This window comes from Grampus griseus (genome assembly GCF_964374135.1).
Source record: "Grampus griseus genome assembly, chromosome: 5".
Taxonomy (NCBI): domain Eukaryota; kingdom Metazoa; phylum Chordata; class Mammalia; order Artiodactyla; family Delphinidae; genus Grampus; species Grampus griseus.
This window is the reverse complement of record NC_138998.1, coordinates 101,326,369-101,353,644: the sequence shown is the minus strand read 5'-3', so window position 1 is coordinate 101,353,644 and position 27,276 is coordinate 101,326,369. Positions and strand designations below refer to the sequence as shown.

The 27,276-nt window shown below is 37.4% G+C and overlaps 1 protein-coding gene across 2 annotated transcripts in view; it reads left to right on the top strand.

Annotated features, from left to right (window-relative positions):
• The first annotated feature begins 6,294 nt into the window (after positions 1-6,294).
• ARL13B (ARF like GTPase 13B) overlaps positions 6,295-27,276 on the top strand; it is a 74,842-nt gene continuing 53,860 nt past the window's right edge. For both annotated transcript variants that reach the window (XM_082655100.1, XM_082655099.1), the window contains exons 1-2: positions 6,295-6,610; positions 21,848-21,918. In XM_082655100.1, the coding sequence (XP_082511226.1) occupies positions 6,552-6,610; positions 21,848-21,918 (130 nt within the window). In that variant the 5' untranslated portion in view covers positions 6,295-6,551. The remainder of the gene's footprint in view (positions 6,611-21,847; positions 21,919-27,276) is intronic.

Sequence of the window (27,276 nt, the reverse complement as noted above, 5' to 3'; positions counted from 1 at the left end):
TTTTCTAAGAAAATTTGCAAAGGAATTGTTGAATATATCCATATTCTTCCCTCTTTTAAATTCTCTTCCTTCTTGCTATGTCTGAATCTACATGTCAATCTATTCACTTTATTCCCACCCCAAATGATTTAATTATAAATATAATTCTAATCTTGGTAGAATTGTTCAGTGGGCTAGTAATCAGAACATAAAACAAAATGACCTTTAAATACTATATTTAATTATTGAATATTTAAATGCATTTAGGCCATGAGCCTTTCCTCACTTGTTAGGAAGAATTAGAAGTAGAATATCAATTTTGAGTTCTCAAAATTTCACGAGGGAAAACTTCCAAAATCATGAATCAACAGCATTCATAACAAATCATCTCCCATACAGACATTAAAAAATATAAAGAGTATGAAGAAATAAATGTTGGAGAAATGCAAGGTACCTAAAAGAAAAATCTTGATCTTTCAAAGACTCCAACTGAATGTGAAGTTTTAAGTCATTTTAAGACTACAAATGTACATCACAGTGCTAACAATAGTTGTCAATGTGTCCTACCTACACTGTAATGTTGAACTTTGAAAAACATACCCTGAAATGTTTAAAATGAAATTTAATAATACATCTTTGGATAAAATTTTCAAGTTTTTAATTTATTGCATAAGTTCACTCTGTGAAGATGATTTTGCCTTTAGCTCAATATTGATTAACATTTGGTCAATTTCACTTGGCCAAAATTTGTTTTCAGTATACTTTTAAATATGCAATTAAATCTTATTCAAAATTTAACTGCTAATCTAATCCCTTTTCCTAGTCCTAATTCTAATCCCATTCCCTCACCCAGTTTTACATTTCTCCATATAATCTTCTACTGGTATATTGTCCCATTTACTTATTATGTCTATTACCTGCATCCTCATCTCTCTCCACCATGCCAGCTAAAAATTGGCACTTGCCATCTGCCTCTACAAAGATTAAGTCACTAGTCACTGCAGCCGCTGACCTTCAACACACCCTGAAAGGAGTTACGGGTAATCAGGAGTGAGGCACTCTGTGCTCTGGGAAAAACTGACAGAACAGGCCTTCAGATAGTTAGATAATTTCAGAAGATTTTATGAGCCCAAATTCTTGCATCTTCTCATATCTAGAAAAGCGGTAAAAATCATTAACAGTGACATCTGGTCCTCGTCACTAGCAGCAAGCCTCTGCCAAAATGTGTGCTTGACTGCATGTACCCCCCTTCACTAAAGACATATATAATACTGACCTTCCCCCTGCCTCTTTGGAGCAGTGCCTCAGAGTTATCTGAGACGCTCTTTCCCAGGCTATAGTACTCATTTTGCTCCCAATAAAACCTAACTTGCAACTCGCACGTTGTGCATTTTTTTTCAGTCAACAACCACTAGAATGTAAAATCCATGAGGGCAGGAATGTTTTAATGTTTTGTTCACAGCTATATTCCTGGTGCCTAGAACAGTGACTGGTACATAACATTCAACAAAATTCAGTTTAACAATATAAGTCTGGGAGGGGATTTCCCTGGTGGCACAGTGGTTAAGAAACCGCCTGCCAATGCAGGGGACACTGCTTCGAGCCCTGGTCCAGGAAGATCCCACATGCCGTGGAGCAACTAAGCCCGTGTGCCACAACTACTGAGCCTGTGCTCTAGAGCCCGTGAGCCGCAACTACTGAGCCCATGCACCACAACTACTGAGCCCTCATGCCACAACTACTGAAGCCCATGTGCTTAGAGCCCGTGCTCCGCAACAAGAGAAGCCACCGCAATGAGAAGCCCGTGCACCACAGCTAAGAGTAGCCCCTGCTGGGTGCAACTAGAGAAAGCCCACGTGCAGCAACCAAGACCCAACACAGCCAAAATATATATATATTATATATATATATAATATATATATTATATAGATATGGGAATATTTATGCCCAAATATCAACAGTGATCATTTTCAGTCGTGGGGTTATGGATCATTTTCTTTTTGCTGATTTATGTATTTTACTTTTCTACAATAATCTCTTAATATTTGCTTTGTAAAAACAAACAAATACTAAAGTAGTTAAATCACAGGCATTGAGGACCTGTCTTGTTTTATTTGTTTGTTTGCTTTAGATAGAGTGATTTTTATGGTTGTACTTTAAGAACGTTATTTGTTAAATGCTTACAAAATGGATCAGATTAGAAACCAAGTAACATTTATACAAGAGATAACAAGTGTTGGCGAGGATGTGGAGAAAAGGAAACCCTTGTTCACTGTTGGTGGGAATGTACATATCAGTACAACCATTATAGAAAACAGTACAGAAGTTTCTCAAGAAATTAATAATAAAACTACCATATGATCTGTAAACATGGAGTGTTGCCCACGATTCCAGTTCTACAAGGATCAAGTCATTAGCCACTACACTCACTGACTTACAAATACATGCTGAAAGGAATTCAGGATAAAGTGGTCTGTGTTTTGGATCTATGGGCCCCTAGATAGTTAAGAAGTGTATCTAAGGAAGAATTTCAATGACCCCAGATTCTTGCGTCTTCCTATACATAGACAAGCACTAAAATCCTTAACTGGAGATATATGTTTATGTGATTAGCAGTAATCTTTTACCAAGATGTATGCTTGACTACATGTATTTTCCAGCCCAAAAATTCATATATATATGAACCTCTTCAGAGCAGTTCCTCAGAGCTATCTGAGAGGCTGTCTCCTGGGCTACAGTCCTCAGTAAGTCCTGAATAAAACTCAACTCACAGCTGTTATGTTGTGAGGTTATTTCCCGTTAGCAGATCTGACAATTTCACTTCTGGTTATATATCCAAAGGAAATGAAATCACTCTCTTGAAGAGACATCTGTACTCCCAAATTATTACAGCATTATTTACAAGAGCCAACAATGGAAAAAACAACCGAAGTGTCCATCAACAGGTGAATGGATAAGGAACATGTGAAATCTATCTATCTATGTTGCACATTTATGTATGGCAGTAGGGCATTATGCTAAGTGAAATAAACCAGACAGGGAAAGACAAATTCTGCATGTAATCACTTACATGTAGAGTTTTTAAAAAGTAAAATTCATAGAAATGGAGAGTAGAATGGTGGTTTCAGGGGCTGAGGGGTGGGGAAATGAGGAGAGGCTGATAAAAGGGTACAAACTTTCAGTTATAAGATGAATAAGTTTTGAGGATCTAACCTATAGCATGGTGACTATAGTTAATTATACTGTATTGAATACAGTATAATTTGCTAAGAGAGTAGCAAATTCTCACAAAAAAAAAAAAAGAAGAAAGAAGGAAAGGTAACTATGTGAGGTGGTGGATGTGTTAATTAATTTGATTGTAGAAATCATTTCACAATGTATACATATACGTACACATGTATACATACATTTTCACATATATCAAAGCATAAGATTGTACACTTCAAATATATTACAATTTTATTTGTCAATTTTACCTCAATAAAACTGGAGAAAAAAAGTAACCACGTGACACTTAGGATGCAAATTCAACAATCTCTGGGAGATGAAACAAGAGTCTTAATTAGGATGATGACAGCAAGATTGTTTTTTTCATTCAGAACAAACTAGGTTGTACTGTAGTCAAACAGCCACCAAATTATAGCAGCTTAAAACAAGTGTTTATTTCTTGCTCATAGGAAGTCTACTACAGGACTCTCTAGGCAGCTGTCTTCCATGTGTTGGCTCAGCATTCCATGCTGTTTTTTTTTTTTTTTTTTTTTTTGCGGTACGCGGGGCTCCAGACACGCAGGCCCAGCGGCCATGGCTCAAGGGCCCAGCCGCTCCGCGGCATGTGGGATCCTCCCGGACTGGGGCACGAACCTGTGTCCCCTGCATCGGCCGGTGGACTCTCAACCACTGTGCCACCAGGGAAGCCCCATGCTGTTTTTATATTGTAGTACTTCAGAGTTAAAGTAGGCTTCCACAGTTACCATTGCAAGGGATGATAGAACATGGAGAATTGTGGACCAGCTCTTAAATGCTTTCACCAAGAAGTGATATAACCACTACACTCACATTTCACTGAACAAAGCAGGTCCCATGACTTCAAGAAGGTGGGAATGACTAACACATGTGCTATCATGTGTGAATATGGGAATAACTATCACATGTGAAAAAGAGAACTGGAAATAGTAAGCAGCACATATGTCTACCAAACCACTTAATATATTGAAAAACTAATAGTCAGCTAGTTAACTAACTGACCAACTATATGTTGGTACCAGAAATGTTTGGTAATGTATCACTAACAGAATTAAGGAAGACATGAAGTAGAACAGGGGTTGAGTATAGTTCCAGAAATGCTCAAGGATAGTTAAGTGTAGTAGGGCTCTTCAGACACAGAAATAGTTATTAGACCCTCCAAGAGAACATGTTTTTTAAAAGGGAAAGCAGAGGGATAAGGTCATATCTTAGAGAATACATATAGGAAGATGAAAGAGGAATAGAGGAACCAGTGAGATGAGAAGATAACCATAAGAGTATATAATTGTGAAAAGCCAAGGGAGGAAAGAATTTTAGAAGAGTTAACTATATTAAATGTTGTTACAGAGGTATTATAGTGTCTGGACAGGACAGTCTGGGCAGAGACAGTCTAGCACTGATGAGGAAGGGCCGGTTTAGTTAGGAAAACCAGTTGAGGTCACACAGCCTTGAGCAACTGGAAAGAAAATTGAAGTTATCAAGGCAGGACAATAAGAATAGTGAACAAGATCCCTAGCAGTTTGGAGACAGAGGTAGGGGCATATATACCATAAATATTTATGGGACAGGTGACACCAACTTCAAAAATCTGCTATCTATTATTTGTTAGAAATTGCACCTGAGCTTTATTTCTCTCATTTCATCACCTTAGCCACCCTGCAAAGTAGGTACTTTCATTGTCATTTTACAGATAGGGTACTTGAGTTCAGAGCCAGTAAGCTGTAAGAGATGTATATGTGTTTGAATTAGGGTTACATGAATTAGTAAAAGACAGAAAATAATTTTTTTTTTTTTGCGGTATGTGGGCCTCTCACTGTTGTGGCCTCTCCCGTTTGCGGAGCACAGGTGCCGGACGCGCAGGCTCAGTGGCCATGGCTCACGCGCCCAGCCGCTCTGAGGCATGTGGGATCTTCCCAGACTGGAGCACGAACCCGTGTCCCCTGTATCGGCAGGCGGACTCTCAACCACTGCGCCACCAGGTAAGCCCAGAAAATAATTTTAAAACTAGATCTACCTTAATCCCAAACCATTATTTTCTCGTGGATACACTGGGCTTCCCAGCGCCCTCTCTCCTTTTACCAGGATTTGAAAATATATATTTAAGTGGAGACTAAATGGACACACGGGTCCCTACATATAATGCATTCTTTTTTTTTCTATAGGAATGTACTTGTCATTTACTTATTTCCAAACAATATAAAGGAAAAGCAGATATTACATATCTCTTTAAATAAAATAAAGCATGTTACAAAACAGCCAGTAGATCGTGCTCTCCATCTTGCAGAAACCAAATAGCTAGCAATCTTTGTATTTAAAAATCCTGGAAAGAATATACATCAAAATATTAACACTGGTTATCTTTGGGTGGTGAGTGTGAGATCTTATTCTCTTCATCTTGTTCCTTTTTCACACTTTCTACAATGAGCATATTATTTCTTCTATAAACAACCCCACACACAACAAATATCATAAATTTCCATTTCACAGTTTATGTAACAAACAGCAATAAACGTTATACAGATTAAAACTTCACTCTCATCTGAACTATTGGATAGTTAGCAAATGAGTTTTCCCCTCGTTCTTAACTTAATTGCCCCAGTGTATTGTTTCTGTAGTTGTGCAGCCAGAGTTGGCTGGAATTCTACAGGATCCTCATCCTTGCTTCATGAAACAAAACAAAACAAAACATGCACAAGACCTGAGATCTCTGGATCTCAGTTGGGGTTGGAGACAGACGAGGAGCAGCACTCTCACACAGTTTGGATGGGTATGCAGATCGGTCTTAGCCCAAGATCTGTCGGAAATGCCTCAACTCATCTCTAGACGCTTCCGTTGCCTAGTTACGAGAACCACCTTCAGCTCCCCCTCCCCCTCAGTCTTCAAGACCACTCCCCCTTCTCCCTCCCGCCTCTCCGGCGGGGGCGGGGAGCCGAGCCGCTTTAGCCACTCAGAGCCCTCTGCGGCGGACCGTCGAGTGATGATTGGAGAAGTGCATGGGCGGTGCTTGGGGAGGGCTTTCCCAACGTCAGCACGTTGACGCGGGGGTTTTCTCTGGTCGGCCCCGCAAACCCTTCTCGGGTCTGTGAAACTGCGCCTTTGGCCTCGCTGTGCCTGCGCGAGGAGCGCAGTATTCCGCTCGCTGGTCGGCGCGGTTATTGGCCTTGGTTCTCGGACTGACCGCCCTCACCTCCCTCCCGGCCTCTCCTCCGGGCCCATCCTCGTCAGGGGCGCGTCGCAGCGACGGCGGCCCCCCAGACTCGGCCCAGGACAACTAGCGGCCCATCTCCGCTCCGGGCTCGGATGGGAGGTGGCGGGAGGAGCGGCCTGGGATGTTCAGTCTGATGGCCAACTGCTGCAGCTGGTTCAAGCGGTGGCGGGAGCCCGTCAGGTAGGCTGGAGCCGGTTGGCCGGGTGTCTTCCTAGGGGAGGGGGACAGCTGCGCCCCAGGGGTAGGACGGGGCGCCGCCTGTCCTCTCTGCGCCTGGACGAGTCTCCCAGGCCGCAGGGGATGCTTTCCCTCCCAGTTTGATATATCCCCTCAGGGAGCGATAGGAGAACGTAGACTTAATGTTTAGTTGCAATTAAGTTCTCATCCGTAATGCGTATTATTGTTATAATTTAAATGGGTCCTAATTTCTTAAAAAGTTGTGGATTTTGTGTGTGTTTGTGTGTGTGTGTGGAAAACTTGTGTATATTTTTCCTCTGAAACTTTTGTAATGGGAATTTTTTTTTTAATAGGGAAGAATGGAATATAGTTTTCATAACATCCACAAACCCCTTCCCAACACACACATGTTGTTTGAGAACTTGGGCCTGAAATCTGTCTCCACTACTTAATAATTATATGACTTAACCACTTTTGGCCCCATCCTCCTCGTATTGAATGAGAATGATAGTATTTATGCTTTAGGAGTTTTGTATTAAATGAGAATAACTGATGGAAAGTGTTCTTAACTGTAGTGTAGCTTCAATTTTTATAGGAGATTAAGCCCTTTAGTTGAAAGAGTCCACTTCTTGTTGTTTCATTTTGAATGCTAGATGTATTAATATTTAGAGCCTGCTACTTGTTATTCATTCATTTGCTGAGAAAATACCATGTGCCAGGCACTATGCTAGGAAGAAGTCAGTGAAAATGATGCTTTTAAAATTGAGCTGCTCAACCAATAAAGAAGCCTTAAGTTCGTTGGTCTTTATAAATAATGTAGATTTTTTATAATTCTACTTTAGAATTAGGCCAAGGGTAAATTATAGCAAAAGTTTTGGGTTTTTCAATCATTAGCATTTCAAATAAGTATTTGCCATAAGGGTGAACTATCCTTTAAAGAATGGCTCTGAAAAGCTACACTTATAAGGAAAACTATATGCCTATATTTGGAAATTTGCTTTAAATGAAACTTTTGAATTCTTCTCCGATCATTAACTCTTAAATGGATGTGAATCTTTTAGATATAAGTGATGTGATCAACTTTTAAGAGTCAAAGATGTGTTTGGGTGTGTAGACTCTGATTTAATTTGTTTTAATCATGTTCTGGTGTGATTGCCTAGTCTCTACTAAGATGGGAGCGTTATTCATAATAGATGGCCCTTTATGTTTTTCTCTATGTCTGGTTTTTAAAAAATATATTTTTTATATTTTAAAAAATATATTTTTATTTTTGTAAGAGAGCACAGTAGTAGCATGTGTCCTTTTAACTAAAAACACTCAAAAACTTTGCACTCCAAAGGGATTTTCAATTTAATTTATCATTCTTTGTGTTTGCTTCTCCCAGTAGCTATAGTATAATAGTCTCTGGGATGATTAAAGAAAAGACAGAGTTCAGAGAACAGAGGATGTATTGATTTCCAAGTAGAACAGATAACTGGATTTGATTAATAAAGCAGAATTGAAATTTAACCCTATAACTCAGTTTATTTTCTTCTTTAATAAGTAGTAGCATCAAGATCTGAGCTGTCCAATAGGGTAGTGACTAGTTGCATGTGGCTGTTGAGCATTTGAAATGTGGCTAGTCAGAATTGAGATGCTGTAAGTGTATAATACAAAGTGGATTTTGAAGATTTAATATGCAGAAGGGAAAAAGGTAAATTATCAGTCTTTTCTTCAGTTTGATTACATGTTGAAATGATAACTTTTGCATATACTGGATTAAATAAAATATAATATGTACTTTATTTTCATCTTTTATTTTCATTTTTTAAAAGGCAGTTACCAGAAAATTTAAACTGGAAAATTTAAACTTATATGTGTGGCTTGCAGTGTATTTTTATTGGACCTCACTGATCTAGATCATGGCATAATATGAAGGACATGGGTAAAATCTCTCAATGTTGGATAGAGCTAACTGTCAAAGGACTTAAAAACAAATTGGGTTACACCTATCTTTTAAGTACCTTTGTTCAATGCCTGGTTCATAATAGTGGCTGAATAATATTTGTATAGTATTTTATGTAGTTTGATTACTCTTTAGCAAATCCTTAAGTAAATATTAAGGAAGTAGTCCATTTACTGGAATAAATAAGAGGTGAGCAAGCTGATTTAAAAAAATATATCAAATTTTGTGCGCTTAGGTATTTGTGCTGTATTTTTTAAGTTTTAGGCTGTGCTGTTCCTTATTGAGATTCCTCTTCATGTTTTTATACATATATATGCATATATATTTTTTGGCTGTATTGGGTTTTTGTTGTGCGCGGGCCTTCTCTAGTTGCGGCGAGCAGGGGCTACTCTTCGTTGCAGTGTGTGGGCTTCTCATTGCTGTGGCTTCTCTTGTTGCGGAGCACATGCTCTAGGCACGCGGGCTGCAGTAGTTGCAGCTCGTGGGCCCAGTAGTTGCAGCACGCGGGCCCTAGGGCGCGTGGGCTTCATTAGTTGTGACTCACGGGCTCTAGAGCACAGGCTCAGTAGTTGTGGTGCATGGGCTTACTTGCTCCGTGACATGTGGGATCTTCCCTGACCAGGGATTGAACCCGTGTCCCCTGCACTGGCAGGTGGATTCTTAACCACTGCGCCACCAGGGAAGTCCCGCACGTTTATATTTTATGAAGATATGTTTGTAAGTGTGAGAAGTGAGTGTGTGTAAGAGAGAAGATGATCATTATTGATACACTATGTTCTGAGATTACTTTGCTGACTTAACTACTGTATACTGCACCCTTTGGATTTACCCACCTGTTCTCACTTAGATCCTCTCCCAACGAGCATATTATTCTAGAGACTGGGGTCAGGGATTAGATGGCATGTTCAGAACGTGTGATAGGGACAAGGCAGGAGTCAGAGGTCAAGAGTTAAAAGTACCAGTCTAGGTCAGGAGTCAGACCAGGATGCTAGGGAATTCAGGAACACTGTATCTGCTATTGTTAACCACCAGACAGAACCTAACGTAGGCTCTGCAGCTATGTAAAATTAACCTTGAATAGACTAAAAGCTATACTCACAGATAAGTGGCTTGCTCCTGTAGAAGCAGTGCACTGTAGTGTTTTTTTTTTTTAACTTTTTATTTTGAGATCATAATACAGTGATCAAAGCTAAGGGATTAACTTTGGTACTGTACTATTAACTAAATTATAGATTTTATTCTGAGTTCACTCGTTTTAACATCTAATGCTTTTTTTCTCCCTGTCCAGGATCTAATCAAGGATTCCACATTGCTTTGTTGTGTCTCTGTTCTCTCTCAATCTATAATAGTTCTGTAGTTTTTCCTTGTCTTTCATAACCTTGAGACTTTGAAGAGTACTTGTCAATTGTTTTGTAGAATACCCCTTACAAAGATGTTGCTGCATAAATGGGTAAAGGAAATACCATGGAGGTGAAATGTCCTTTTCAGTACATCGTATCAAGGGGTACATGATTTTGATATCTCTTATTACTGCTGCTGTTAACCTTGGTCACTTGGTTATTGTGGTGTCTGCCAGATTTCTCAATATAGTGTTTTGAGTCAAACAGATTTGCATCTGAATCTTAGGAGTTTTGGCACTTTCTCCCCAGTCAAGTGTGGATAATTTTTGTTTTACAACATTTTGAGAAAGAAAATGTATGCCAGTACTTGATGCTTTGCACATAGTAGTTACTCAGTAAATAATACCTCTGATCTTAGGAGATAAGTGCTGATTAGTAGGTTACCTTCTTCAATTCATTTTATACTTATCAGTATAAATAACCTTCCTTTGCTCTCTTTCTGTTAGTGGAAGAAGGGTTCCTTTTTCTTTCCAAGTCTAATTCTTACACCTGTGCACTGAATTCCATTTCTTCCCATTTCCTGGGAACTTTAGGAGTTCAGTATTCAGTCAGAGATCACAGAACTTCTGGGATACAAGAATAAACCTACACTTTTATCCAAAAATTTATTGTCCAATTTTATCATCAAAAATACAAAATCTCTCTCTCTTCTGTCTTCAGAGCTTCGCTTCTGTTCTTCCTTTCGTACGTAAACATGCTCAAGCCTCTCTTACCTAAAAAATAAACCAAATTAAATGTTTCTTAATGCTGCTGTAACAAATTGCTATCAACTTAGTGACTTAAACAAGTTTATTATCCTACAGTTCTGAGATCAGAAGTCTAAAATGGGTCAGCAGGATTGCTTGCATACTTTCTGGAGGGTCTAGGGGAGAATCTGTTTTTCTTGCCTTTTCCAGCAAAGAAAGAGGCTGCCTGCATTCTTCGCTTGTGACCCCCTTCCTCCATCTTCAAAGCCAACATCATAACGTCTTATCATAATGTCTTCTCTCGTCTGTGCTCTCCTGCTTTCTTTTTATAAGGAAGGACTCTTGTAATTACATCGGGCCTACCTGGATATTCCAAGATAAGCTCCCCATCCAAGATCCTTTAGCTTTATCACATCTACAAAGTTCCTTTTGCCACGTAAGAAAACACAGTCACGGGTTTTGGGAATTAGGATGTGGACATCTTTGGGAGGTTGTTATTCTGTGTCTACCATCCTAAACAACCCTGTCCCTGCAGCCACTACCCTTCCTCCTTCCCTTTACTCCACACTTAACAATTGGCAATGTATGAGTGGTACCTTCTCAGCTTCCTCCCCTCTCAAGCATTCCTTAACTTCCTGCAGTAGAAGGCTTTCACCCAGACCCTTCAGTTTTTCTTGCTACACCAGATGCTGCCTGGTTATTAAATCCAATGGATGCTTTTCAATCTTTTGGCATCAATTGACACTTAAGATCACTCTCTTCTTGGAATTCTCTTATTTCTTTTTCCTGAATTTAAAATTTTTTCACCTTTCCACCTCTTTCCTTTTCTATCTCTTTTTGCCAGTTAGCCTTTCTTCATCTGACTCCCAAGTTGGCTTCAGGTTCTGTCTTCAACTCTCTTTTCTTCTTCTACATATTCTCCCGTTATGGTCAGTCGCACCATATAGAGAGACTTCAGCTACCACCTCAACATTGACTCTCAAGTCCATATTTCCAACACAAAGACTCATCCACCACTTAAGACTTACATATCCAGTTACCACAGAATCTTCAATCTGAACACATCCAAAACTGAATTTACATCTTCTCTCATGCCGAATTGCTTCTGCCTTCCTTTTACCCACATCAGAAGCCAAGAGTAATCCTGCACACCTCTTTGTGCTTTGTTATCTCAAATCATCAAATCCTTTGGTTTATACCTACTTAATACGATTTGTGTGTCTTGCACTCTTTCAGCCTTTGCATACCCACTGCTCCATTTTAGATAAGGTTTCCTTCTCTCCCAGATCTCTTTGACAGACTTTCCACTGTTCCCCTCTGATTAATGCTCCATACTGTCAATGATCTTTTTAGTATGCAGCTGATTTTAAACCTTAAGTCTTTCCTAATTGCCTTCAGGATAACATCCAAACATTACTTACAGAATACTTGCAATTTGACCTGAGCCTGGCTATATGGACTCATCATAAGCCATTCTTTTTCTTCCTGTCATTCCAGATTTGGGGTATTTAAGTTCTCTAGTCCCTCCATTCCTCCCTGAATGCCCTTCTCTCTTTTGACTGTTCCTAATCATACTTAAATCTCACTTGGGAGATTCTCTCCTTCAGGAAACTCTTTGAATTCCAGCCTAGATTCTTTACCTTGCATTGTGTTTGCTTATTAGCCTCTTGTATTGGTCTCTACTTACCATGTATTGTAATGTTTATTCAGTTTGCCTAGTCATACAGGATGTCTTGTGGACAGGAGCTGCTGTTATTTAAAAACATTTAATAAAATAGATAACTAATAAGAGCATGCTGTATAAAAAAAATAAAATGCAAAAAAAATTAAAACATTTAAAAGTAATGTATATTTATTGTTATTTAAAAGTAATGCATGTTTATTGTAGAACATTTAAAGCACAGTTAAGCAGAAAGGAGCAAATTTAAGTTAACTCACAATCTTATCCACCAGAGATTACCATTTTTTGTATTTTGGTGTAGAATCTCTTACATACATGTAAATTTTTTTAAACAATAATGAGAAAATCAAGTGCTATTTCATAGCTTTTTATTTATTTATTTTGCCTTAATGTATAATTAACATCATTACATATTTTCGTTCAACATATTTTTAATAGCAGCAGAGTAATGTGTTGAATAGATTCACCAAAGTGTTCTTAATTATTCCCGTTATTAAATATTTAGGATGTTTAAATTTTTTTTTACTGTTATCAACAATGCCTTGGTGAGCATCCTTATATAAGTGTCTTTGGAAATGGAATTCTAGATCAAATGATATGAAAAAGTTTAAGGTGTGTGATATATATTGCCAAATTGCTCTTCAGAAAGGCTTCTTGTTTTTTTAAACCAATTTCTACTCCTACCAGCAGTGTTAAGAGAGTGCTTTTTTCCTCAAAAAATAGGAGCCATCACTTTTTCATTTTTTCCAGGTTATGGGGGAAATGTTGTCTGCTTTTATTTTCTATTTTCTTGATTACTGTTAAGGTTAAAAGTTTTTTCCTGGGCTTCTTTGGTGGCGCAGTGGTTGAGAGTCTGCCTGCTAATGCAGGGGACACGGGTTAGAGCTCTGGTCTGGGAGGATCCCACATGCCTCGGAGCAACTAGGCCCGTGAGCCACAACTAGTGAGCCTGCGTGTCTGGAGCCTGTGCTCCGCAACGAGAGGCTGCGATAGTGAGAGGCCCGCGTACCGCGATGAAGAGTGGCCCTCGCTTGACACAACTAGAGAAAGCCCTCGCACAGAAACGAAGACCCAACACAGCAAAAATAAATTAATAAACTCCTACCCCCAACATCAAAAAAAATATTTTTTTTTCCCTTAGACATTTGTATTTCTTCTTTTGAGAATTTCCCAGTGGTTCCCTTTGCTGTTTTTCTATTGGCACAGGTCCATTTTCTTATTGATTTTTCTAAAAGAGTTGTTAAGTGTTTATACTAGTAACCCTTTCACTCTAGTATGTGTTGCAGATATTTTTCTTTCTTTTGTTGTGTTTTTAAATTTTTTGATGGTTTTTGAAGCATAAACATTAAATTTTTTTAATTCAAATATATCATTCTTTCAGTGTAATATTTAGGAAGTTCATCACCACTCCAAGATTATATTCACCTATACTTTTTTTTCTAGTACTTTTATGTTTTAATTTTTAACATTTGAATCTCTGTTGAAATTTATTTTGTGTATAGGGAGCAGCCTTCATCCAGGGCACAGAACACAAGGTCTGTTAAGTCATGGTTCTCAGTAAATACCTGGACCCTGTCAGCAGGTCCTCACCCTTACATATTATCATTTACATACTCAGAATTCTGATTATTTATACCAAGTAGCATCTAGTTGATGAAATGGTAATATAACATAGGATAGAATATATGAGTTTAAAGATGATTTCCAAGATTCTAGCAAGGGTTGGAAGCAGAATTTTGGAAAGGGTGTAATTTTACCTGGGTCTTGAAGAAATTTGTGCTTCCTATGCTTTCCAGGAGCATGATTTCAGGAATAGCCCACCTAGAGAGGCAGAAAATTAACATCAATTTAAAGGAACTAATTTTGGCAGCAAGAATTACGTAGTATAATTTAAAATAGTAAAAACATATTTTACCAGTATTTAAAGAACAAGACAAATATAGTAAGTACTCATGTGCTCACTACCTAGGTTTTACAAATATTAACCTTTGGTCATCACATTTCAGTTTTTTTCTGAAGAAATGGATAAATCCTTGAAGCTCCCTGCACCCTATTTGTCTCACACCATCCCTTCCCTGAGGTAACCAGTAGCTAAAACTAGTTTCTTACCCATCTTTGTTTTTCCTTGTCACAATTCAGCCTACCAACGCTTTAATTCAAGTTTATTAGTAGATTGTTATTCACTGTGGCCAAGTCTAAAAGAAGAGGCTCACATGTCACAGTAAGCAATGTGGATTGGTGTTTTCTGTGTATCAGTATGGTATCTGGTAAAACATGCCATGATGTGGTATGTTATCTCTGCTAGGAATTTTTTCAGTGGGGAAACAGCACCCTATAGCCATCTTTCTTGGTCTAAGTAAATATAACTGTAAATCCTAGACTATTTATAGAAATTGCTGGTTCTTAATTTCTTAATTAAGCTGTACATACAGATTAGCAAGGATTATCTGATGTGCCATGGGCAGAACTGGAATATCTTACACTTCTTTTTATCCCCTTACAGCTTGTTGTTTATTCATAGTAAGAATCTCAGAATTTTAGGAAAGGGCTCTAGAGATATTTTGATTCTACCCCTTTATATTTTATTTTAGTTTTCAATTAAAAAATAGTCTTTATTTTTAGATCAGTTTTAAGTTTACAGAAAAACTCAGCAGAAAGTACAGAGAGCTCCCATATACCCTCCCTCCACCTAGTTTCCACTATTATTAACATCTTTCATTAGTGGGGTACATTTGTTGCAATTGATGAACATAGTGATATATCATTAGCTAAAGTTCATAGTTTACATTATCCCTTTATATTTTAGAAATGAACAAACTGATACTAAGAATTTCACTTGATCAGGACTTCAAAGCTAGCATATAACCCCAAGGTTTGCCCTCTTTTTAATGCTTCATAAATTTATTTACTTATTTGGTTGCACCAGGTCTTAGTGGTGGCAGGCGGGCTCCTTAGTTGTGGCACGTGAACTCTTAGTTGCGGCATGCATGTGGGATCTAGTTCCCTGACCAGAGATCAAACCTGGGCCCCCTGCATTGGGAGCACAGAGTCTTATCCACTGCGCCACCAGGGCAGTCCCGGCGCTTCATAAATTTAGAGAGTTATTTTGATGCAGTATTATCCTGGACTCTACAATCTGAATTAAAATGTCAGAAAATAGTGCATTTGTATAATAAAATCACACCATAAATGTTTTTGGTAAAACTTTTTCATTGTATTAATTTTTTTTGTGGTAAGTTTTTTGTTTTCTCACACATATATCATAAAACAGTATTCCCAAGTCCCTTTTCATATGTATTTGTTATTTGTTAAATTGTTCCATGTAGTTTTAAATATTTTAAGTAATAAATATTAATTTTGATGTGTTAAATTTTGCTTCATAGTGTTTCAGTGAAGTGTTTTATTTTAACTTGCATAACATTTTTGAAGTTAGAAATAGCTTTAATGTAATTATCTCATTTGAAGTATTGTCTTCCTTAGTTGACAGATGAGGAAGTTTAGAGTTGTAAATGTTCAAAAGATTGTAATAATGTCTTTCAGAAAAGATTCAGAATACAAATGTTTTCTGAATCTAAGTTCAAAATGCTAATATTATGTGGCTTATATTTTAGACATATTAATTTCTATATCTGTTATATAAAAAGGGACCCTGAGATAAAATATGTAAAACAGTCTTTGGCTCTCTTAATCAATCCCTACTTTTTTTTTTTAAGTCAGAATTATTTTAGTTTTAAAAATATTTCTCACTGTTAATTATTACCTTGAAACCATAAGCATGTAAATTTATTCAGAAAACTTCAGTCAGTTTGATGTAAGAAAATAGGTAATTTTAATAACATTCTCTAATATTGAACTGTTACTTTGATGTGAAGATTTATATAAATTAAATTCATTATAGTATGTTCTCAGCTTAAAGTTATATATTTTAATTTTACTTAGTGTTTACTTAGTAAATGCGGGATCAGAAAGTATGTTTCTGTTGTTTCATTCAGTAAAGATGCATGATGTATGCTCAGCACATTTGATCCTGGGGCTGCAGAGTTAAGACAAGTTCTAGTTGAGAAGACTGTATGAAAAGTTTCATGAAAAAGTTAAGGTTTATTTGCTGTGTTAACATGCATGGTCAAGAAGGACTGGGGGAAACCCCAGCCTTAAAGCCTTGCTGGGGAGTGGCAGAAGAAGAGGCTGCAGAGTTTGGATTTGATTCTGTTTAAGGATTTTAAACAGAAAAATGCCATTGTTAGATTTTCATTAACATCATGGTTAGGTTTTATTAACAACATGCAATTCATAACCTTAGTAATCTACCTATTACTAGGTAATCTACCTTCTCTTAGCTCTAGGAAGTAGGTTATGATTGTGATAGACTGAAATGTGGGGAAAAAATTCCAAAATATTTTGATGAAAATGAGCCAGACTACCTGGCTATCTGGTTTGTATCTGTGTGTGTGTGTGTGTGTGTGTGTGTGTGTGTGTGTATAAATGTGAGTAAATTTTACAATAAACGAGATGGTTCAAGTTGCCATTTAAAATAATAATTATTATTTTTACAAACCATTGTTTTTAAACTTCCCATGGAAACTGCTGTTAACTAATTTTTATTAGCACTGTAACCTTGGGTAACTTGTATCTGCTCTACTTGCAGGGACAGCATGAAGATAAATGATAGGGTAAAATAGCTTTGAACTATCAAGACACGCCATATAAATTCAAAGCGTTGGTATTGCAGGGTTTGGGAAAAGCTGAGAGCATTTATTTCTGAGGTACTTAATTTGTGGCAATTACTAAAAAGATACTTTTATTTTACAAAACTTTGTAGTATTTGATATTGTTCATCTCTTAACCCTTCCGGAAACTTTTCCCATCGCTGCCATTTCTTTGGTGTCATTTCTTTCTGGCTACAATTTTAAGGGTTTCTTCAAAGGTTCTTGGGGTTCTGTGTCCCCTGTCCCCTGGCTCTTCTTCCTTCTGTGCTCTTTCATCTGTTCTTATAGTTTTAACTACCACGTATATGTCTCATAATCCCAGTCCAGGTCTCTCCTCCAGCTTCAGACTTCAGTGTGAGACAAGCACTACTGTCAACATGTGCAAAACTGAACCCATTAATTCTCCTCTATAATCTGGTCCCTGCCCATCTTGCTGGTCTCATTTGTAGACTCCCTGTCTTGAATTTTATTCTGTAATAAGAACAGCTATAGGTTGAGCACTTACTGTGTGCCACAAGCATTGTGCACCTTACTTACATGTCTTATGTAATTTCACCACATCCCTATGGGATGGATATTTTTATTATCCCATTTTACTGATGAAATTCTGAGAAGTTAAATAATGTGTCCCAGGTCATATAGCTTGGAAATGGCAATTTTGGGATTTGAACACAGCCTGCTCTAACACCAAGTTTGTGGCTATCTATCAGAGTACCCATAATCCCTATGTGTTACTTGTTACTAGTGGAAACATACTGTACATCTTACAACAGAGTCCTTCCATGTCAGCCTTTCTAGTTTGGTATATAATTCAAGACTCAGGGATAACTGTAATGAGAGCTAAGTGATCACTTTCAACTTCTGGGAAGGTCACATTATTACCTATATTATAATACTGGTTCCTTAAGTAGAAGTATATCGGGTTCCTTTTAGACTCAATACACAGCTGTATTGAGTTGTGATTGTGTATGAATGTAACAAGCATGTTCTCCTTTTGCTTAAGCCTGCTTTCCTGAGATGTGCTCTTAATGCCTGGGTTCAGCAACTCAGCACCTTGCCAGTTCTTACCTCCTTGGTGTGGTGTCTTCTCAGGCAGTGTTCTTAGTCTGGAACGTCTTCATCCTTCCTCCTATTTTCACCTTCCCCTTGCTCGGCAAACTTCTACATTTTAAGAACTTAGCTGAGGCATCATCACCTTGTGTAAGAAGCTTCCCAGACCTTCTCCTGTATCTCTAGGCTGAATAAAGTCTTCTTGCTCTGTATTCCTTTAGCGTCTTGTATATATCGATAAGCATTTTAAACTGTCATAGTGTCATAATGTACAAATATTTGTTTACATTTTAGTCATTCTCATTAGATGATGAGCACTCTGGGATAGAAATGATGTCTCAGGCATTTTTGTGTCCATAGTACTCAAATGCCTTATGTACTTTTATTGAATTACTGCCTGACCAAATGACTAAATGATTGCTTTTATTGCTAGTGTCAACTTTCTAGACACTATAAACCTAATAACACTGTTTATTATTTTTTCAATTGAAGGACTAGTGTATTTGATCAATAATCATAAGACTAAAAAACATAGTTTTTTATTTCTCTGTTGTTACGTAGCATCACAGCCAAACTGTTCCCAATCAGTGATAATTTATCTTATTTTAAAAAGTTATAATGACATGTACATTTTAAAATGTGTTAGATTGAATATATTCAGTGGTTAAAGAGTTCCATAGAATTTTGAGTGTTAGGTGATCGTTAGTTAGCCTTTTAAACCCATTCTATTCTGAAAGTATAAATTTAATGCTTTGTTATCAGGCATTGCAGTAATTCATGCTGTGATTTCATTTGTACTGCTAATGTTATGTTTTTTCATTAAGGCTTTAATTACCTCAAATATTTAATTAAAGCTGTGTTTTCAAGTATATGGCATAATGATCTTAAAGATTAACTGTGTACTTGCAAGTGTAGTCAAAATAAAAATAGAAATCCAGAGAGACTTATTTCGTGCCAGTCTCAGCATGATTATAATTTTCCAAAGTGATTTTCATGTTTGAAGAACTTTTTTTTGTTTGAACCTAATATTCTGTTTTTAAAAAAGAAAGCTTTTAAGGTAAAATCTAACATTTTTCCTTGATAGCTGCTTTAAGAGTAATGTTTCAAAGTGTGTAAAAGTAATTATTTGGACAGTGTTTTTTTTTTTTTAAACTGAAATCTTGACAAGAATGGAGCGGGGGAAACATAAAATGCTACCTTTGTAGTAGAGAATGAAGGGCCATTTTCCTTAAAAAGGTATATTTGAGATTTTTTACTCTGGCTCATAAGGGATGGGAAAAGGATCCATGATGTTCTTAGGAACTGCTGACCCAGTTGATATATGTTTGCAGTATGGTCTCCTGTGACTTCTAGAATAGGCATGGTCAGCTGCTATCTCTTCCTGTGCCTGCCTGTGCTTTCCCTTTACAACAGTCATCACACATAAATCTCTAATGCCTCTTTTCTTTCTAGGCTCTAAAGTTTATGATGGCTAGGGATTGTGGATGTTTGTTTGGTACTGTGTAATCGGTGCCTAATCAATAGTTACAGAATAAGTGATGCAAACAAGCAGAAAATGGGGATTTGTTCCCCAAAAGTAATTGTTTTGGTCATGGTGATGTTTGAAGCACTGTAGATCTTGAAATAAATTGTTAAAGAGCAATTGAATTAGCTTTACTATTATGGTCTAATTCATTATATATCTAGTAACTTCAGTTATCCAAAATATTGTTTAAATGCTATACAATCCATCTTTTTTGGATAGTCATTTGTTATATTTTATTTAAGAAATTATTTTGTACTTAAATTTTGTTCTTTGATATTTGGACGTTATGAATTCTTCAAACAAAATAGTAGAGTTATACTCTACATATCTCAAAGCTTCCATAAGAAGTAAACATATTTTTCAAAGTTGATAATACAGGTAAAACTTTCCCGTGGATAGAAGTACCCAGACCTCACATTCTACCTCGGATCCGTAATTCATAATCTGCTGTGTGCCTCTTTGGCATTTCCACTGACCCCACCACTGACTGACTGGGAATGGGGTGTGGGGATGCTACTGGTTGTGACTTACCACTGACTCGAGCAGAGACGTACTTTCGTTTATTCTTCACGGTGGATATAGGGATGGTTGAAGCATTTACAAAAGACTAAGGCTCCTGGATAACAAAGGAAATTAACATGAAGAGTAAATTAATTTCACTTACAAAAACCAAAGTCCTCACCATGGCCTACAAGGCCCTACGTTATCTGGCCTCTGATGCGTTTCTGACTTCCTGTCCTTCTCCCCTGCTCCTGTCTCACTGGGTTTTACCACACTGGCTTCCTTGCCTTTGCCCCAGCTGTACTCTCTTGCCCCAGATATTTGCATAAGTAACTCCCTCCTTCAAGGCCTTACTCAGACTTTACCTTCTTTCTCAGTGAGGCCTGCCCTGATCACCTTATGTAACTACAATCCATATCCTGCTCTACTTTATTCTTTTTTCTGTAGTACCTAATCACCTCTAACGTATGATATAACCTATAATTTCCTTATTTCTTATATGTATTATATTGTTTGTCTCCTGTAACTAAAATGTAAGTTTAATAAGGGAAGGGTTTCTCTATCAGTTTTTGTTTTTCATTGTTGTTGTGGTTATTTAAATAAACAAGTGTATCTCAGGTACCTAGAACACTGGTGTATGGTATACAGAAGATGGTCAGTAACTGTTTGTTTAATAAAGAAGTCCAGATCCAAGAAAGCCAGGCCTAGACAGATGAAAAAACACCCTTTCTTGCCATCTAAGTTCTGCTTTTTAACCCTTCTTGGAATGATTGCCAGTGAAGAATGACTGTACTTGGTAGAAACCCTGACTCTAACCCATGGGAATGTGGCCCAGTTATGCTGTGGCTTTCTCTCTATATTCCCAAAATGGTGTTAATAGATGGTCTCATCATTTATACTAAGCAGTAGTTAAGCCTGGAACAGAAATGAGCTTTAGTGGTGGAGTGAATCGCTGAGATAATAGGACCAGTATAGTAGGTTTGTTCCTTTATAACCTGCCCCAGGTTTGAGAAGTTCGTAGGAGTTAAGTGCATTAGGTTCTGGTTCTGACTGTAACCAATTCATTGTCTTATCTTATGACTCTGGACTTACGTTTCTTCAATAGTAAAATTGAACTGGATTGTATTTTTTTTCTAACTCTGTGAAGTTTAGCTATATCATCAGAAACATTTTAAGCTTTATAATTTAGGAACCCTCTTTCAAAATATGTTAGCGCTTAGGTTAATAATCATGTTACTATACTATGTTTAAGATTTATACTTGGTAAGGTGCTGCATATATAAAAACAGTTGAGCATAGTAGTAGTGTCAAGAACCTAACAATCATTCTTTTCTTATGTAATTTCACAAGAAAAAACAAATTTGTGCTAATCCTTAGACTTCAGTTAACTAGAAAATTGAGTCTTTAGACATGATAGATAACTCATGCTAGGATCTATCTCCCTCCTTGCTTTCTCTCTTCTTTCCCTTATTTCTTCTCTATCCTTCAGGTTATCTACTGTACAGTTTTCCTTTTTTTTTTTTTTTTTTTGCTTAGAGAACAAAAGGATGACACTTTACAGGTATTTTTCAAGAATTTTGTTTTTTGAGTATATATTTTATTCATCATTGTACCCCCTAGCATCCAGCAGATTGTCTTGTACATATAGATGCTCCTTAAGTGTTGCTTGGATGAATGAATTTGCTTTTATTTTTACCTCAATACTTAATTGACTCAAAGTGATTTTTTAATTTTTATTGTTTTAAGAAAGGTGACTCTTGTGATGGTGGGACTTGATAATGCTGGTAAAACGGCAACAGCAAAGGGAATCCAAGGAGGTAAGCTGAAAAAATTTATTATTAAATTACTCTGATTTATTTATTTACATTGCTTTATTACATATTCATTGGGTACATATACTGTGTACTCTATTACTTTATATTCTTAGTATACTTGAGGCTAATGTGGTGAATAGACTCTGGCTTAATAGTACCAGCCTGTTATGTTTCAGATTTGAATGAATGCAGAGGCTCCTCGAGGTTTTTGATCAGCTAAGAGGGATCGCAGCTGTCTTCTAGCCAGTAGGAAGGAAAAAGTAAGAAAAGGACATGCTCCTGCCTTTAACGATCCCTATCTTCTACTTACATTTTCTTGGCCAGAATTTAGTCACAGGGCTACAGCTAAATGAAAGGGAGGTAGAAATACAGTTAGCCAGCACAGTTCTCTTTGCATTTTTTGATTTTTTTTCAACTTGATGTGTAATTTTTACAGTTACATTAAAGATACATTAAAGGGTTTTATGTCATTTATATTACATCTCATTGGATGTATTTATTTAGTCTTAATTTAATGCTTTGTAACTACAATATAGAGGTACTATACTAGTGAGTTTGTTGTGTACCCAGAAGATGTAGCACGAGCCAGGCATCTTGAGGGTATGAATTGGGAGAAAACCTAACATATATTTGTTCCTGAAAATGGATTTTGCAACTAGATATCATGCATGACAGATAGGGAGCTTTTATTTATGGAAATTCATGAAAAAAAATTGACACCTTGAAAAATTTGCTGTTGGAGAAAAACATTTTGTCACCCCCAATTAGTTGCAAACTATATATTATTGTTTGAGGAGGCTTCTAAAGCCTTTTTGTACCCCTCATGCTGTCACCTAGGTTATATCCTTGCAAAGCACTCACTGTCACCATCTAAACCAAGGGTTTGCAAACTTCTTCTGTAAAGATCCATATAGTAAATATTTTAGACTTCGAGAGTCATATGGTCCCTTTCCCAGCTACACAGCTCTGACATAGTAGTGCAGAAGTAGCCATAGAAAATATGTAAACAAATGAGCGTGGCCATGTTCCAATGAAACTTTATTTATAGACCCTAAAATTTGATGTGTTATGAAACATTTTCCTTGGGTTTTTTTTGGAAATTATTTTAAAATGTAAAACACATGCTTAGCTTGAGGGCCATGTGAAAACAGGTGGCCAGCCAGATTTGGCCTGCCGGCCATGAAACCTTATCTAAACGTTTTCTCTTTCATTCCTTCAAAGCCTTATGTTCAAGGGAGCGGGATCCAGGAATGTGCTAATCAGACTGTCTAATTATTTGTGTGTACTTAGAACAAACTCTTTCGATCAGGCCTTCTTCTTCTGAATTCCACCTCCATTAGTTTCTTTTTCTGAGTTTAGAAAATGTTCAAAGTGTCACATCATGAACAAAAAGTCAAAGCTGCCTTCAACTTTGAGCTCCCCTCTGGCTCTGTTTTTGTTTTTCATTTCATATTTACTCTTCAGCCTACTCCAGTGACTGATTTCTTACCATTTTTCTTTTTTAAAGATTCCAGTTGTATAGAACGACTTGAAGTTTTTCAAATTGAGCCTTTTGATACCTTTGTGATTTTGTTTATGCTGTTCCCACTTGCCTTATTAAAGAGAATATCAACTTATCCTTAAAGACATTATCTACTTATCTCTAAAGATGCTTGTTTGTCGTATAATCTCCTTCTTTATGAAGTTTCTTCTGATCTCCTGCTGCCCTCACCCCTTACCACCACCGTCAGTACAATTGACCACATCCTCTGTTTATGTCTACTCTTATCTGTATCTACTTGTATAGCTACTTAATTGCCCCTCTTTTTATGTATTACTCTACCTCTCCAGACTATAAATTCCCCAAGGGCAGTTTTACTTATTTTGGTGTCCCAGTTCAGGCCATGCCTTAGTAGGCAGTCTTCCTAAAACATTTCTCCCATGGCTTCTCTTAGCTTATTTCTGTTTTGTTTTTTATTAAAATTTTAAAAAAAATTTTTATTGTATATTTCCTCCTTTCATTTGAGATAATCTTCCTCTCCTACTGTGTTGCCGTTGTCTGTGTCCAATATAATATAATTTTATTATAGCTTCCTAATCTAAGAGTACTTTCCCTATCTTGAGGTTCACTTCCTTCAATCAGCTTCTCTTCTTCATGGCTGTCAAAGTGATTGCATTAATAGGATATAGGTTCAGTTGTGCTAACAAATAAGCCTAAAATAACAGTGGTTTAATAAAATAGTTTATTTCTCTCTCATATTACAGCACAGGGAAAAGTAGTCTAGGGCTGGCATAGCAGCTCTCTGGTATTAGAGACTCAAGTTCCTTTTCCTATTTGCTTTGCCATTCCTAGTGTTCTCCCTTGCCTACCTGGTCCAAGGTGTCTCACTACTACATGTGCATTTCAGCTGGAAGGAAGAAGTAAAGGACAAAGGGAGGCTATCCTTCTCTTTTTTTAAAGTATGTGAACCAGAAGCCACCACATCATTGCAGTTCATAGGCCATTAGCTAGAACCCGTGGTGTTCCAGAGCTGGTTGCTACTTGCTATTATTGGCTCATATTAGGCAACGAGAGCCAGTTAGGCACCTCTCCTCCAAACTCTATGTTCAAGTGCCTCATATTGGTAATTTGAAATAGTCCACAGCGGGATTATTTACACCATGACAATTGGAAAACACTACCTATCAGAGTTCCACAGCCTCCAAAGCCAGTTAAACATTTAACAGTATACCACCAGCACATTATCTAAAACCTGTTCTCATGGCCACCCCTAGCTGCCATAGAGACTGGGGATTACATTCTTTATCCTGAACAGCCATGTGCTCAGCTAAAAAATCCAGGATTCTCTGACTTTCCAGTATTATTTCCTAATAGTTCTAAGGAACTGTTGTTATTTTGGGTGGGAAAATTCTTTGTGTAAATTGGTCCCTAGCATTGTTGACATTAACACATCTTTATTATATCATAGTTATTTGTTTATGTATATATTTCTTCTTTTTCCAGCTATATAAGTGCTCTATAAGATCAGAAAATATTAATAAATTTTATTAATCTTTGTATATCTAGGACCTTTCATAGTACTTAGCATATAACATAAGCTCAATAAATAGTTATTGATTATATATTTTCATTTTATCTTGAACTTTGTAGGCATTGTCTTAACACATATGCTTTACTGAAATCCTCAGGATTAGGGACCATATGTGTTTGAACGCCTGGTTCTTGTATGATGCCTGATTTATAACAGGCCCTCAATAAATGATTACAAGCATGGATGGATGGGTAAATATATGGAAGAATGGACATAACGATAGCAGCTTCAGCTGTCCTAGCAGTCTGGTGTTGTAGTATTGAGAAGTTATATGCTTTGTACTGAGTGCTAAGGATACAAAGATAGTTACCAGCTATTGGGAAGGTATAGGCTATTGTGGAGACCAGCAAGAACACAGAATATTACAATAGATGGTGTAGGTGATACTGAAAGTAGGAAGGAATCATCAGAGAACGATTTACAGAAAAGGTCGTAACCTGAACATTTAGTCTTGAGTCTTGAAACACAGAATCATGAGTAGGAGCCAGAGGAAAGAACAGAGAAATTGGGGAGGGTGTTCCATGTATCAAAAGAAACAGGCTTTTAAAGTCCTGAATACCTGAATTTGAGTCCTGGCTCTGTCTACCATGTAACCTTGAAAAAATTACTTAATATGAATTGGTTTCCTGGGAATAGTGCCATCATTTTATCTGTACTTACATTGTTCCCCTGCTTGGAATTTTATTCTCCCTTCTTTGTTATAATTTTTTTGTCTTTTAAGACTTTACTCCTATTTCATTTCCTCTCTGAAGGCTTTCTAGGCCATGACTCACTTCTAGCTCCTCTTTACCCTTTTTCTCTTGAATGCCCTCCATCTTAGTTTGGGCTGCTATAATAGAATACCATAGACTTAGTGGTTTAAACAACAGGTATTTCTCACAGTTCTGGAGGCTAGGAGCTGCAGTCAGGGTGCCAGTATGGTCGGGTACTTAGTGAGGGCCCTCTTCTTGGTTTACAGACAGCCATCTTCTCACTTGTATCCTTATGTGGTGGAAAGAGAGAGAGGAAACAAGCTCACTTATGTCTCTTCTTATAAGGGCACTAATTACATCATGGGGGCTCCATCCTTGTGACCTCATCTAAACCTAATTACCTCCCAAAGGCCCTACCTCCAAATACCATCACATTGGGGATTAGGGTTTCAACAGATGAGTTTTGCCAGGGACATAAAAGTGCAGTTCATAATACCTTCACACTGTGCTTTCCAGTCTTGTTTGTAGAACATATAGGTTCTTGTGTTATTCCCATTAATGGGAATAACACAGTTCTCTCTGAATTGTACTGGATATTCTTTGAGGACAGCAACCCTTTTTTATTCATCTTTGCATTCTAATGCCTAACAAAGTCCTGGTACTGAGTAGGTATTCTGTATGTGTTATTTCCCTTATCCCTTCCTCAGGATAGTTGATTTATTTTCACTGATAATTTCCTGGGGGTACCTTTCAAATCATACTCAAAGACAGCTGCCTATTTTAACTGTGAAGCCAGTTCTGGCCTGGACTAGATCCACATTTTTAAATGTCTAGTTTAATTCTGTTTTTGGAATATATGGCTGCTTATATTGCTTCTAAACTTGCCTTTTTCTCCTTCTAGATAAGGCAGGTCTTTTAAAAATTTGACTTGTGATGTCTGTTAACTTTCTAGAGAGCTGTGTAAACTGCATTAAGATGCTTGCTGAAAGGGAATGGTACATTGCAAGTCTGTTTCTCTGTCACACCTAAGCCTAACAGCAAATGCCTCTCAAATTTATCTTTTTTTTTTTTTTTGTGGTACTTGGGCCTCTCACTGTTGTGGCCTCTCCCGTTGCGGAGCACAGGCTCCAGACGCGCAGGCTCAATGGCCATGGCTCACGGGCCCAGCCGCTCCACGGCATGTGGGATCTTCCCGGACCGGGGCACAAACCCGTGTCCCCTGCATCGGCAGGCGGACTCTCAACCACTGCGCCACCAGGGAAGCCCTCAAATTTATCTTTGTAATAGCAAATGTTTTGCTGAATGTGGGAATGATAAGACCCTCTAAACCAGTGTTGTTCAGTAGAGCTATTGCAATGACGGACATGTTCTATATTGGCTCTGTCCAGTAGGGTGGGCCACCAGCCACATGTGACTTTTGAGCACTAGAAATACAGCTTGAACAACTGAGGAGCTGAATTATTTTATTTAAGTTTAATTGATTTAAGTTTTAAAAGCCTCATGTAGTTTGGTGGCCACTGTATTGACCGTGCAGCTGTAAACAAAGTACAGTGGAGTAATATTTGTTGTGAATTCTAGTGACGAAGAGAGAATGGAAG